A 12,408-nucleotide genomic window follows, 5' to 3' on the forward strand; every position below is an offset into this window, starting at 1 on the left:
TACTTTAAAAATGGAAGTTACCTAAAAATAACATAGGGGTCCAAATAATGTTGGGAGAAAAATAAAACCGCAATTTTGTTTTCATGAAAAAAATGTCCATATATGATTCTCAACTAAGTCAAGAATGTTAATAATGTATTGGTGATAATACTATAGGTAATTTTAATTTATTATTCAAACTTCTATTTTCCAAACTTTCTACAATAAACATCCATTATTTATATTCAGAAAATAAAGTTTTTAAAGCCACATCACAGAAACTGTAGAAAATAATATTTTATTGAAAGTTTTTCAATTAACCATGGAACAAAGTACAATTTGACTCAAATTTGTCCAACCAGCCTCAACTGCTAATGAAAGAAATTCTAATACATACAGGACAGGGTGGGTCCCTTAGGTCTCATTTCTGCCAATATGGCAAAAAAAAAAAAAAAAAAACGGTGGGGAAAGGGAATAAAAGATGGACATAACCAGGTTCCTCCTTGCCCTGCCCTGGCTCCTGCTACAGACACGTACTGGAGGACACACTCCCCAACATCAGCATAGTGGGTAAAAGGGCCCCATCTTAGCAGAGCAATGCATAGAAAGCCAGCCTCTTCCTTTACCCACAAGGCCTCAGAGAGCTAGGTGGCGTTTTTTACATTCATACCATGTTCTTTCCTTCCCCCAGGGTCTTAGGCTAGGGGCTCACAGTAGAAAGCACATTTTGGTCAGCCTAAGGGGCCAGGGGGTGAGGGAAAGGCTATGTCTGGGAAGGCAGAACAGCAGGAGAGAAAGTGGGGTAGACAGCTGAAGGGACATGGAATATCAGGCTACTGGGAAGATGCAGATTTTGAGAAGGCTTACAGGATGCTGGCATCCCATGCCAGCCACTCCACATGGAATTCCTGGGCCGAAGAGTCCACAAGTGAGAGCTACAGGGTTTTCACATGGCTTACTCCCTGGAAAGGTGGCTGGATTCCCTTGTTCACTTTCTCCCTGTCTACTCCAGCCACTACGGGTTGTACATGTGGGTGGGAATCCACCCATATTTACTTCAGCCAGTCTAGATGGAAGGGCTCTGGGCAAGAGGCTGCCTTCTTGCAATAAGAAGTCAAGGAAACCCATAGGAAGAGGAGTCAATGGGGAGAGAGAGCTTTTTAGGAAAAGAGAAGAACTTAGAGGAGAAAAGAACATGGATAGGCACTCAGAAACCAAACCTGGTAACCAAGGCTCTGTAGACACTGGCTCCATGTGACACTAATTTTGTGGTAGAAGAGAAAAGAAAGGAAGATGACCAGAGAAGACTGGAGACTCTAATAACCCAGGACATCCTTTCCACTATCAGGTCTGCCAACCACTGACAGCTATTCTCTCACCTACCCACAGGCAAAGAATTAAGACATAATAGTGATTTTTCCCAAATTAGGGCCTGGATAGGTAGGGAACCAGAGAGGGGATTGAAGAATAGAACAATTTCAGTTTTAACCACAGAACTACTCTGGAAGGAACTGGTGAGCTGTCCCTTCCTTCCCCTTCTCCACACCTCCAATCACAGGTGAGAGAAAAGGAAGTTAAACCTCTGAGGGCTGGACCAACCCCTCCCCCAACCCTCAATGTTTAATAAATAGAGGTGGTAGAGAAGGGGATGGGGATGAATGGGAAGCTGGAAAGCGGGGGTTATAGTTCATCATTCTTCAAAGTTCGCTTCTGTTCTGTTGGCTGTTCCTTCTGTTCAGATTCTGTTAGGAGTTGGGGAAACAAAGGAATGACAACATGAAGTGAAATGGAGATAACTAGCTCCAGTTCTGTGCAGATATTTCCCCCAGATCCTGCCAGGCTTCCCGGCATACCCCCGGCTCCACCCTCACCTGCTCCAGGACCTTCTAACTCCAGAGGTTCAGTGTCTGCTGGTTCAGATCCTGCTTTGGGGAAGGAATAGTTTAGTGTCTGTAGAAGGGAGGAATGGGCTAATGGAGGGGTGGGCAAATTTCTTCTGTAAAGAGCTAGATAGTAAATATTTTAGGATTTGAGGGCCACACTCAGTCTCTTTGCATTTTTTTTTTTTTTTAATATCCTTAAAAAAGATCATTCACAGCTCATGGGCTGTCCAGAAAACAGGCTATGCCTGCCAGTTTGCCAACCACTAGGCTAAGCAATATCCATGTTCCCAGTTTCCCCAACTCACGAGTCTCTTTCTCAGGTTCTGAAGTGGGCTTTGCATCTTCAGTATGGCCTGGAAGAAAACCAGGAATAAAATGTAATCCCAGGAGGGAAATGAAGTCTTTTTCTTGCCTAGTAGCACCTGGTGCCTGGCACCTTGCCCTTACCTGGTGGACGGATGACCTTCTCTCCCTGCTCACTGGCATTGAGTGGAGGTTCTGCCCGGGTCCCATTCTTGTCCTTGGGCCGGGGCCGCGGCTTAGTAAACTTGGCCTTATTGAGCAGATACTGCACCTCACGGTCCAAGGCCATCATCTTGGCCTCGATGTCTTTTGAGAGTAACACAGGCTTCTCTGTGGCAGAAAGCTTGGCCTGCTCGGCCATTGTTGCATTCTTCCAGGCCTGTGGGTGAGGCCAGCACAGGCTCAGTTAACCATGGAAATAGCAGACATCTCTGTCCCACATAAAATACACCCCAACCAGCCTCAGAGTCTTCCCTTGGACCTCGGATCACTCTGCCACCTCTGTCCGTCAGCCTCACAGGGGTACACAGTGCCCAGAATGGCAATCAAGGCTTTCCACAAGGGAGTCTCAAACTATACATTTCTGGCTTACATCTTATTACTTTGGACTAACTACAGTTGAACTTCCTGGTTATTCCCTTCTCGTCTCTCTACTTCTGAGCTCTGGTTCAAAAAAAGTCCCCACACAACCAAAAGTTTCTATTTCACATGACAAACTATTCTCAACTATCTAAACCCTGGCCTACTTTCTGAGTCCAGCTCAAGTCCCAGCTCCTCAAAGCAGCTTTCTCTAACCTCACAGGGAATGGTTCTGTTGTTCCTCCAGTCTGATCACTAATGGCTCTGACCCTTAACTGGGACTAAATGAGGCCTCAAATGCAAACATCTTTTGCCACCCAAGTTAGCTGCTAAGCTAGGAGGCAGAAGCTGCTGAGTACCTACTTCTCTGCATCTCCCGTGCTGCTTAAGATGGCACACTTTGCCAGGTAAGTATCTAGTTAAGTATTTACACAGGGATTACCCAGGTCTCATTGATGACTTTCTCTAACGTTGTCATCTCCACCTCAGTGAAGATCTGGTCCATCTCTGGGATAAGCCGGGCCCCCCTGGAAGCCAGAGGGGAGACAATTAGCCCAGGAGTAAGTAATGTGTGGATGTCGGGAATGGGAAGATAATGGGAATGAGGGTCAGTGGGCTTGGCAGGACTCAATAAGGAAGAAAGGGCAAAGGGTCTGCTCACTTGAGAAACATGCTGGAATGGTTGAGGAGACTGTCGAGGGCAGATAGCCGTTCAGGCCACTTTTTACGTTCTTCCACCCGAAAAAACAACCCTTGGCACAGCTTCCTCAGCTCGGCCAGCTTCTCCTTCAACATCTGATGGATGTGCGATAGGAGTGGGTAGAGGGGTTGAAAGAACAGTATAGCCCTGGAGGCAGCCCTGCAACCTTCTTTATGGTCTTATACCCCAATTTTCTCACTTTCTTTGACCCTGGAAGGAGAGAGTTCCCATCCCATCTGTCGTATCCCAAGAGGCCCCTCACCACTGTGGTAGCCCCAAAGCCCTCATCCTCCAGCCAGGTGGAAGCAGTGCTGAGTCTCCCAGAGATCTCTTCACGCTGTTCCTCGGTGGACACTTCCTGGTATTCAGGCTGGTACAGCTTGTCCTAGGGAGGTGCACATAAGCGCAGGCATGCAGCGAGCTCCTAAGGGCAAGGCTCGCAGAGCCAGGGCCTCCACAGACATAGGTCCCAGGACAAGTGTGCCTCCCAGCCTACCAACCTGGGTCTCAAAGATGAAAGCTTCCAAGCTGTTGGCAGCTTTCTCCCGTTCCTGTTTCTCTAGGTCTCGGACTGTCAAGTCCTGAAGTCTGTGGGACAAAAGGGAAAACAGGCATGAGAAAGACAGCATGTTGAACTTGAGCCCTGATCAGACAACCGGCCCTCCCAGAGGCACCATTGCACACCCTGACCACCATACACGTACACACGTTCTGTCTCTGTCTCTCTCAGTCTTTACTCACTTCTGTGCTGATTGGGCCAGTTCATCCTCAGACAAGTCAGGCAGGTCGAGAACAACCAGTTCTACCCCGACCTCCTCTATCATTCTCTGCTTCCGGGCAGGCTTCTGTTTCTTTTCTTCCTCCGGGGCTGGAGGGACACCCTCAGACCCTGCCTCCCCCTTCTCATTTGGTTTCTATGGGGGAAAGAGATGAAGATGTCAGGAAAAGCTTAGGCCCTTCTATTCTCCACAGGCAGGGCTTGAGAAATAAGGCAGGCATCTGTTCCCTTAGTCTCTGGGTCCGCGTGGCCTTACACTGCCTGCAGCTTACCTGGGCCTCAGACTTTCCATTTTCTTTGTCTGTGGCTTTTTCTCCGTCAGGGGCGGCATCCCCCTTAGGCTCAGGGGGTGAGGGCTGAGAGGTGTCCTCCACTGGGGCCTCAGTTTCCTCCTTGAGCTCCACTTGCTCTCCAGGCTCATCCTTGCTCCCCTCAGCAGGGTTTTCCTCTTCCTCCTGAGACACAATCACAGACACACCACAGAGGACAGTCGAGATCCATGAAGCAGGACCAGCTCAGCAATACCAGGTCCCCCCGCTCTACTCTGAAAGAGCTCACAGCTTGGGGATAGACAGAGGACAACTTCATGGAAATGGGCAGTGGGCTGTTTGGACTGCAGCAGTCTAGACAAAGAAGGACCTGGAGATGAGGGGAATGGTCTTGGATTTCAAGCATAGCTCAGAGTGCAGAGAAGGGTATGGTTACTCAGCATAGGCTAAGAGGAAGGAGAGAGCTATTAAATCCTAGGCAGCTGAAATGCCCACCCCAACTCCCTTCCCCCACACACCATCTTTCATGCTCTCCTGGCTCCATCCTAGCCTTACCTGGATTGTATCGGTACCATTCTCTTTGGTGTCTGGTGTGGTGCCACCTCCAAACAAGCTGGAGATGGTGTTGCCAAGTTCTAGAGGGAAGAAAGCCCAGACTCAAAGGGAACCACAACAGTGACTCTACCTCTTAACCCAAGGGCAAGGCCTGCCCACCTCCCCGAAACACAAGTATATTCTCTCTCATATTCTGTGTCTGTGTCTGTGTCTGTGTCTGTCTGTCTGTCTCGGTCTCTGTCTCATGTGCACACGCGCCTCTTACTGGTCAGAGTCGATTCTTCTTCTGGGCTGTCCTCCACCAGAGTCTCAAACACAGACTCCACCTGAAAATAGGAATTCAAGATAAAAAAATGCACACATGAACCCACCATGTCTCCGCAAAGCTCCTGCCATGGTGGGGGTCTGCTTATGCACATCCATACAACTCCCAGCTGTGTTGGTCTATTCTCTCACCTGTGTTCTTCTAAAGCTCTTGGATCAAGTCACCCTCCCCACTCTGATTATGAGCTGTCGAAGACAGGATTACAGATCCTTTTTGGCCCCAGAGCCTTGTATTTCTCCACTCAACAGAATGAATCATTATTTCTCACAGTATGTTTGCCCTCAGATATTAACCCTCAAAATCATTCTTTGAAAATGAACAAAATTTCAGAATTGTAGATTCTAAAATTTATAATGCCCATAAGTATTTATACACTACATGAAGGCCCACATCAGATCACTAGTTAGCTTCATTTCAAGTCAACATTTACCCAATCTCAAAATCCTTTTTGTTTCTCATGTTCTAAAAGGCTGGTGGGGCTGGGCCCTGACCCTGTACACAGGGTCTCCCTCTGAGCTCACCCTGTCTAGGCTGAGCACACCACTCTCATCCAGGTTGAAGTGAGCCTTGATGCCCTTGGACTCGTAGTCGGGATACTTCTTGAAGCTCTCACCCACACCTTTTAGCTTTACCATGGTCAGATTCTGGGAGCCAAATACCCTGGTTGGGAGGAGAGAGCAATTTAGCAGAACCCATCTGATCTGCCTCCAGCCCTAGATTATACAGCCTCCTGGAACAAAATGCTGAGGCCCTCCCCAAGGACATACTTAGGAGGAAGGCAGCACTCTCCAGAGGAGACACTTGACCTAACCCCAATACCACAATCTGCTTCCCATGGGTTAGCCCTTTAGACTCCAAGTCCTCCCTCCCTGGAGCTCCCATCCTACCCCACCCTACCCCCTCACCGAAGATCCTTGGGCCCCAGGAAGCCCAGGTCACCATAGTTGACGTGGAAGTTGAAATCATGGCTATAGCGGTTAAAAGTGATGACTTTGCGTTGAGGGTAGGGCCCCATCCGGGAGAAGAGAACACGCTTATTGTGCTTCAGGCTGTGAACCCCAGGTTCCTCCTCCACCTCCCTTGTGAACTCCACCTACACAGCAGGCAGAGGAGGCACACTGGGGAACCAGAGCAGGTTCTGGGGTAAGGGTGGGTGGCAGGAAGACAGAGGGACAAGCTAGAACAGATAAAAGAAGAGATCATATTTGAAGAGGTAAAGAGAGCTTGTCACTTGATCACACAGGCTAACTCACCAGGATGGGATAGATGACCGCATCTCGAACTACAAATGGCTTCACCTTGAAGGCTTTGCTGAGCGCAGCTGCCTGGTACACAGCCCCCATAGCAGCTGCTTCATCTGCATTGATGTTCTTCCCCAGCTCCTCCCTGTCAAAGTCCCAAGCTTCAGCACTATCTATTCTGCAGCTCCCAGCCTGGCCTCCCTCCCCTCAGCCCTCCAGCTGCTCAGTTCTGGAGTCTTAACCCCCAAACTCACTTGCCCACAGCCTTCAGCAGAGCCTCCTGAACTTTGGGGACCCGAGTGGCGCCCCCCACCAGGATCACCTGCTCAATCTCATCCTGCAGAGAGAGAAAGAATATGAGATTATGACAGCACGTTGTTGACCCTCCTCCTCAGCATCGACTCCTACCTTAACGTTCCTGCTCCCGTCTCCCCGCATCTAATCACTTTCTATCTCACTTGTCTCCTAGCCCAGGCCCACCTCTGACTACCCCCTCACCAAGTTCATTTCAGCACTCTGGAGGGCCTGCTGCACAGGCCTAGGCACCCGCTCAAATAAGTCAGCACACAACTCTTCGAACTCCACTCGAGTCACTTTTGCCTTGAAGTCCACGTCATCCATGAGGCCCTCGATCTGGGGGAGGATAAGGAGTGTCAGAGGTCTCACCCAGGTCTTACTTTCTGAGTGGACATGCCAGAAACAATGGGAACAGGACTTTGGAATGATGGCAGAAGGCATGAGAAGAACAGATGGGCCACACCAGGCACAAGCAGCCTAGCTCAGGATAGTGGGGTCCTCTACCCTCTGGGTGAGGAATACTGCCCTCAACCAGCCACATGTGGACACCTGTGCCATGTGGTCAGCATTGGCACTCAGGACAGTTTTGAGTCGATTGGCCTCACGTAGCAGCTTGGCCATGGCGCGGGGGTTCTCTCGCACGTCCTTCACTCTCTGACCCTTGCGCTGCTCGTTGAAAAGCCCAGCCAGGTGCTCACGCAGCCGAAGCTCCATTTCCAGGCCCCCAAGGGTACGGTCAAACCTGTTCAAGAAAAAGAACAGAGAAAAGTGTGAATAACATGTGGGGTCCCTTCATCTACATAGGAACCTGACTCTCATCCCACATGGTGACACCCCATAGTGACAATTCATTCATTCATTCAACCACAGCATCAACTATGTATTTGTCTTTGGGAGTGCAATTATGAGAAGAAAAAAAAAGAGAGGGTTCCCACTGTCAAGAAATTTACAAACTAGCAATCAAATAAGCATATAAATGTGAAATTTATATGACACATACCATGTGTTATAAAGGAAAAGCAAATAATGCTATTAGAACACATACATGAGAAATCTCAGCTATTTAGAAGTGTCAAAGAAAGTTTTGTGAAGACGCTTGAGCCGAAACCTAAAGGATGAGTTGGGGTTAACTACATGAAAATGAGAGAAAATAATATTTTAGATAGAAGGAACAATATGCATAAACACCCTGAGGTGAGAGAGGGTATGATAAATTCCAAAAGAGGGAATTTGAGCTTCTTTGGCTGAAGCTCAAAGAGCAAGAGGCTCAGGGTTAGAGACAGGCATAGCCTTACAGGACAAGGTAATAGTTCAGAGGTCCTGAAGAGTTTTTAAAGGAACAGGTTATAATCACGTTGGCATTTTGAAAACAACCCTCCAGTTGCAACTTAGAAAGAACTGGAAGGAACCCACACTGAGAGCAGGAGATGTCTGGAATTCTTCAGGTAAGAAGCGATGGTAGCATGAATTATGGTGGCAGTGATAGAGATGGATGGAAAAGGGTAGGTTCAAAAAATAAGACAATGTCAGTGATAAGTTATTTAAGTAAACTGGAAACGATGAGAGCAAAAAAGAGACTGAATCTGAGATCCTACAAATGGCCTATAGCATCATGTATTTTCTTAGAAGTAGTTCAGTAAGTTCCCTGCCTTTCAATCTTCCCAAACCATCCTCCCTTTCTACATCTTTCCCTTGCTCTTTGGGAGAGGTATCTCACGATGACTGACACTTTAAGCAGTAGAACATTCCTGCAGGGAGCAGGAGTGAGGCAGCCGCCCCTCCAAGAAGATACTCCCAACCTGAGGGTCTTTCAGCAAGCAGCCCTTCTCCTAGCACCCACTTACCCCACTCCCCGGATTTGCAGCTGTGGCTGCATCCCCGCTTCCTTAGTCTTCACTGTCTGGTAGGTCACGATGGTGCACACAGTGCTGCCTGAGCCCATGTCATAGAACATGATATTCTGTAGAGACATCAAGGCAACTGTTACAGAAACCTTATCCAAGCCCAAGGTCCCTGCCTGCTTCCAAGTTGTTGCATCAACTCTCAATTGAAAGCCCAACAGTTCTAGCGGAGGCCCAGAGGAGACTGTCTCTGCCAACAAGATAGATGCAAAACAAGCCAAGTGGCCTCCATCCTCAGAACAAGCCACCCTGCAAGTCTGGTCAGAAGTTCCTCCTTGGCTCACCTGAGCAGTGGTGTTGATATCTTTCCGGCGGAAGACACCATAGCTGAGGGCAGTGGCAGTGTTGTCATTGATGAGCTGCAGCACTTTGAGGCCAGCCATGCGAGCAGCTTGCAGCACAGCTCTGCGCTCAGCCTGATTGAAGAAGGCTGGCACAGTGATCACCGCATCCTTGATGGGCTGTTCTACAGAGAATAACAGAACAGAGTTAGATGAGGGTTTCCCAGTCTTGGCACTACTGACATTTTGGGTCAGATAATTCTTTGTCGTGGGGGCTGTCTTGTGCATTGTAGGATGTTTGACAGCATATACGGCCTCTACTCACTAAGTGCCAGTAGCAGCTCCTCACTTGTGACAACCAAAAATGTCTTCAGACACTGCCAAACATTTCTTGGGAGGCAAAGCTGCCCCCATTTGAGACCCTAGGGAACCTGGCCACCACTGGCCCCACTCTGGTCACTCACCTGCAAAATCTTCAGCCAGGGAACGGGAGTAATTGAGAACCATACCCAGTACTTCTTCAGGTGAGAACTGCAGCTGCCTAGAGGGACAGGGGAGTAGTTAGATGCAAGGAAAGCCAGGCATTAAGGCAAGGCCACTTCTCTGGTAGAGCACTCACGGGCTAATTTGGAAGTACACAGTCTGTCTCTGTGGGTCGAAGCCTAACTCATGCTCTGGGAAACGGGCTCTGTAAAGGGCCACATGGGGGTTGTCCTCCTGCTTCCCCAGGAGATGCTGAAAGTAACGCAGTGTAGCCTTTGGACTCTTGATGGCCTGAGAGGAGGGAAGGAACAGAATGTTAGGCTCCCAAGCCCACCATATCCTATCTCTTACATCAAGAGATTGATAAGGTAACAGACTCTGGGGTCTGTCACCTCCTCTCCTCTGCTCACCACTTCTGGAAAGGGGGTGGGCTGCTAGCTCACCATGCTTGCTGCACTGTCTCCAAAGAATCTTTCATTTTCTTTCAGGGTCACAATCACTGGAGTTTTCCTCCGGGATTCCCTGAGGAAAAGAGACATTGGGACTAGGTGCCTATACCAGGGTGTGGACCCAGGAGCCTGAACACCACACATACAATCATTCACCCAGACACTAAAGTCTGTCATGGGCACTTCAAAGAACACACAGTGGCTTAGAACCCAGACTCCCTCTCTCCCCACTCCTGGCACTGGGGCTGCCCTCACTTGTTCAAGACAATTTCCATGGGCACTCCAGGTTTGACGATGGCCACTTTCATGGACTCACTGCCCAGGTCCACAGACATCACTGCCAGCATGTCTAAAGGAGAAACAGATTTGCCAGTTAGTCCCTCTTCCCCCACTTTCCTGAGGCTCCTCTAATCAAAACACACCATCTTCCATGGAGAAGGTAAGATAGCAAAAAACATAAAGGAAAGGCCTGGGTTCAGCAACTCAAGAGTCTGGAGGCTTTCGACCAAGAGCCTCATGGCCCCTTCTCACCATATATCATTCATCATTCACTCATTTATTCCTCCCTTCATCCTTCTACTGGGGTACCCACCACTTAGTGCCAACAGGTCTGCCAAGAGCACAGCCATCAATGCCCAACAGGCTAGCCTCCTTGGCCTCTGCCTCCTGACAGTGACTGTCATTGTGCCCCTGGGGAGGAGAAAAACAACACTTGTAACTGGATGCCCGGAGTGAAAGAAACAGAACCTCATCCCAGAACAGGGAAGCTTTAAGATTCATACCTACTCCATTCTCACCCAAGGCAGAACAGCCTACATCCCCTACCCTGCCTCCTGACAGAGGACCAAACACTCTAATCATCCCCGGAAGTGCCCACAAAGGCCAAGGTGAAATAGCATGAGTCCTAGGCTCCACCCTCCACATCCCTAAACAAGGAAGATAACTGGACAGCAGAAAGGGACCACAACCTTCCTATTCCATAGGCAGTAACTGGCGCACCTTAGCACTGGTCCTGCTGTCAGACACCTGGGGTGCGGCCTGGCTCGCCCAGGGTCCAACCACCTCCCCAGACCTGGAGCTCCCCGGCCAGCGCAGAAAGCCAGGCCGGGCCTGGAGAGGAACTGAGAGGTGGTGACGTTGGGGTAGGCTGGGATGGGAAAAGGGCCCGTCTTCTCCTCCGTATCCCTTCGGGTTGTTCCCCGCGCCCGACACACACACACCACCACCCCCTTTCTCCATTCCACTTCCCGGCCCCGCTACCTATACAGACGCTGTGCCCGGAACGTAAGGTTCCTCGAGTACCGAGTGCCCCAAGTTCACATAAGCTTCATCTGACTAAGGCGACAGTTCCCACTCCCGGAAACAAGTCCCAGCCCACCCGTATGGCGTGGGGCGCCCTAGGTCCAAGCGCCCGGGTGACCGTGCGGCCCTCACTCCCACTACCGACCCGCCCCCAGAGCTAGCACATTGCCTCCTCTAGAAGGGGTGGCGGGTCCCCATTGCCATCCCTACTCCCTCTACCTCTAGCCTCCGATCCTGTGGCCCCAGTTCTGGGACAAACGCAGCGTCAGACGGACCCACGAGACCAGCAGCGTGTCCCCCAGCCCGCGCCCTTCACAACTACCCTCGGTTTGCAAACTGTTACATTAGCCACCAACCTCTCAGCGGCTTCTCGCGCACTAGCCGGCCCCGGACGCGGCGCGCGCTCATTGGAGCCTCTGCCTTCCGACCCTGCGCCGCACGGATGGCCCCGCCCCTGCCGCCCAGCGCGCGCTTCCATTGGGCCACGTCGTAGGCCCGCCCCTCCTCCGTCTACGGCTGAACCCGAGAGGGTCTGTCCACCAGTTGGGGGAAAACCGAGGGCACAAGCCACGGATTGGACCGCATCATGGGGCCAAGTGCCCGCCCTGGGGCGCTCGCGGGACCTTTACGGCCTCAGCGCTGGATACCTAATTGCTGGGGTCGGGAGTGACGAGTACCTGGAGCGCGTGGGCGCCCTCTTCTTCCGGTTACCTAGGGAGCCCCTGGCGAGGAGTGAGAGTGACCAGCATCCTTTCCGCCTCCGCGCCATAGAGGTGCTCCCTTGCTGGTTGATATTGAACTGCCCCGGGCTTTGGATAGAAATCAGAGTTGTTCGCTGACGGGTCGGAGATAACACTTGTATTAGTGACAGAATTAGGCCTGGACTCCTTACTCTAGCCCCATTTGCATGAGAGAATATTCCAAACTGCAAAGCGCTACACACAAAAGACACTTTTATTTGGAAGGCTGTAACTGGTTGGGCATATATATACACCACCTCATGTTTTATTAAATCTTGTACGTTAAAGGACGTCGGACAGGTATTTCGCCCCTCCTTACTCCCTTCTCTGTACCTTACAACCC

General features: G+C 50.2%; 1 protein-coding gene across 4 annotated transcripts; it reads right to left on the reverse strand.

The window, feature by feature from the left end:
- Positions 1-258: 258 nt before the first annotated feature.
- HYOU1 (hypoxia up-regulated 1) lies at positions 259-11,775 on the reverse strand. 4 transcript variants are annotated; one of them, XM_011384891.2, is made up of 27 exons: positions 11,682-11,762; positions 11,023-11,144; positions 10,616-10,713; positions 10,279-10,372; positions 10,018-10,096; positions 9,711-9,865; positions 9,556-9,632; positions 9,095-9,276; positions 8,754-8,869; positions 7,459-7,651; positions 7,111-7,245; positions 6,867-6,949; positions 6,625-6,757; positions 6,277-6,464; positions 5,893-6,031; positions 5,312-5,372; positions 5,047-5,126; positions 4,495-4,677; positions 4,186-4,358; positions 3,945-4,032; positions 3,707-3,829; positions 3,406-3,539; positions 3,187-3,271; positions 2,310-2,544; positions 2,168-2,215; positions 1,851-1,901; positions 259-1,721 (listed from the first exon to the last, which is right to left on the reverse strand). In XM_011384891.2, exons 3-27 carry the CDS (start codon positions 10,704-10,706, stop codon positions 1,660-1,662), a joined length of 2,988 nt encoding a protein of 995 aa, XP_011383193.1. In that variant the 5' UTR covers positions 10,707-10,713; positions 11,023-11,144; positions 11,682-11,762; the 3' UTR covers positions 259-1,659. The 4 variants fall into 4 exon arrangements, with proteins under 4 accessions (XP_011383193.1, XP_011383192.1, XP_011383194.1 ...); XM_011384890.2 differs by lacking the exon at positions 11,682-11,762 and adding an exon at positions 11,545-11,681; XM_011384892.2 differs by lacking the exon at positions 11,023-11,144 and having other exon boundaries at positions 11,545-11,775.
- Between the last annotated feature and the right edge of the window lie 633 nt (positions 11,776-12,408).

Source organism: Pteropus vampyrus, unplaced genomic scaffold, assembly GCF_000151845.1.
Source record: "Pteropus vampyrus isolate Shadow unplaced genomic scaffold, Pvam_2.0 Scaffold633, whole genome shotgun sequence".
Lineage (NCBI taxonomy): Eukaryota > Metazoa > Chordata > Mammalia > Chiroptera > Pteropodidae > Pteropus > Pteropus vampyrus.

What these genes read in the sequence shown, in the direction of transcription:
- HYOU1 (XM_011384892.2), bottom strand. Translation starts at nt 10,706, where the DNA reads ATGACAGTCACTGTCAGGAGGCAGAGGCCAAGGAGGCTAGCCTGTTGG. An exon ending in GAGACAGTGCAGCAAGCATG is followed by an intron (nt 9,866 to 10,017) that starts GTGAGCTAGCAG and finishes CCCTCCTCTCAG; the next exon opens with GCCATCAAGAGTCCAAAGGC. An exon ending in ATATCAACACCACTGCTCAG is followed by an intron (nt 8,870 to 9,094) that starts GTGAGCCAAGGA and finishes ATGTCTCTACAG; the next exon opens with AATATCATGTTCTATGACAT.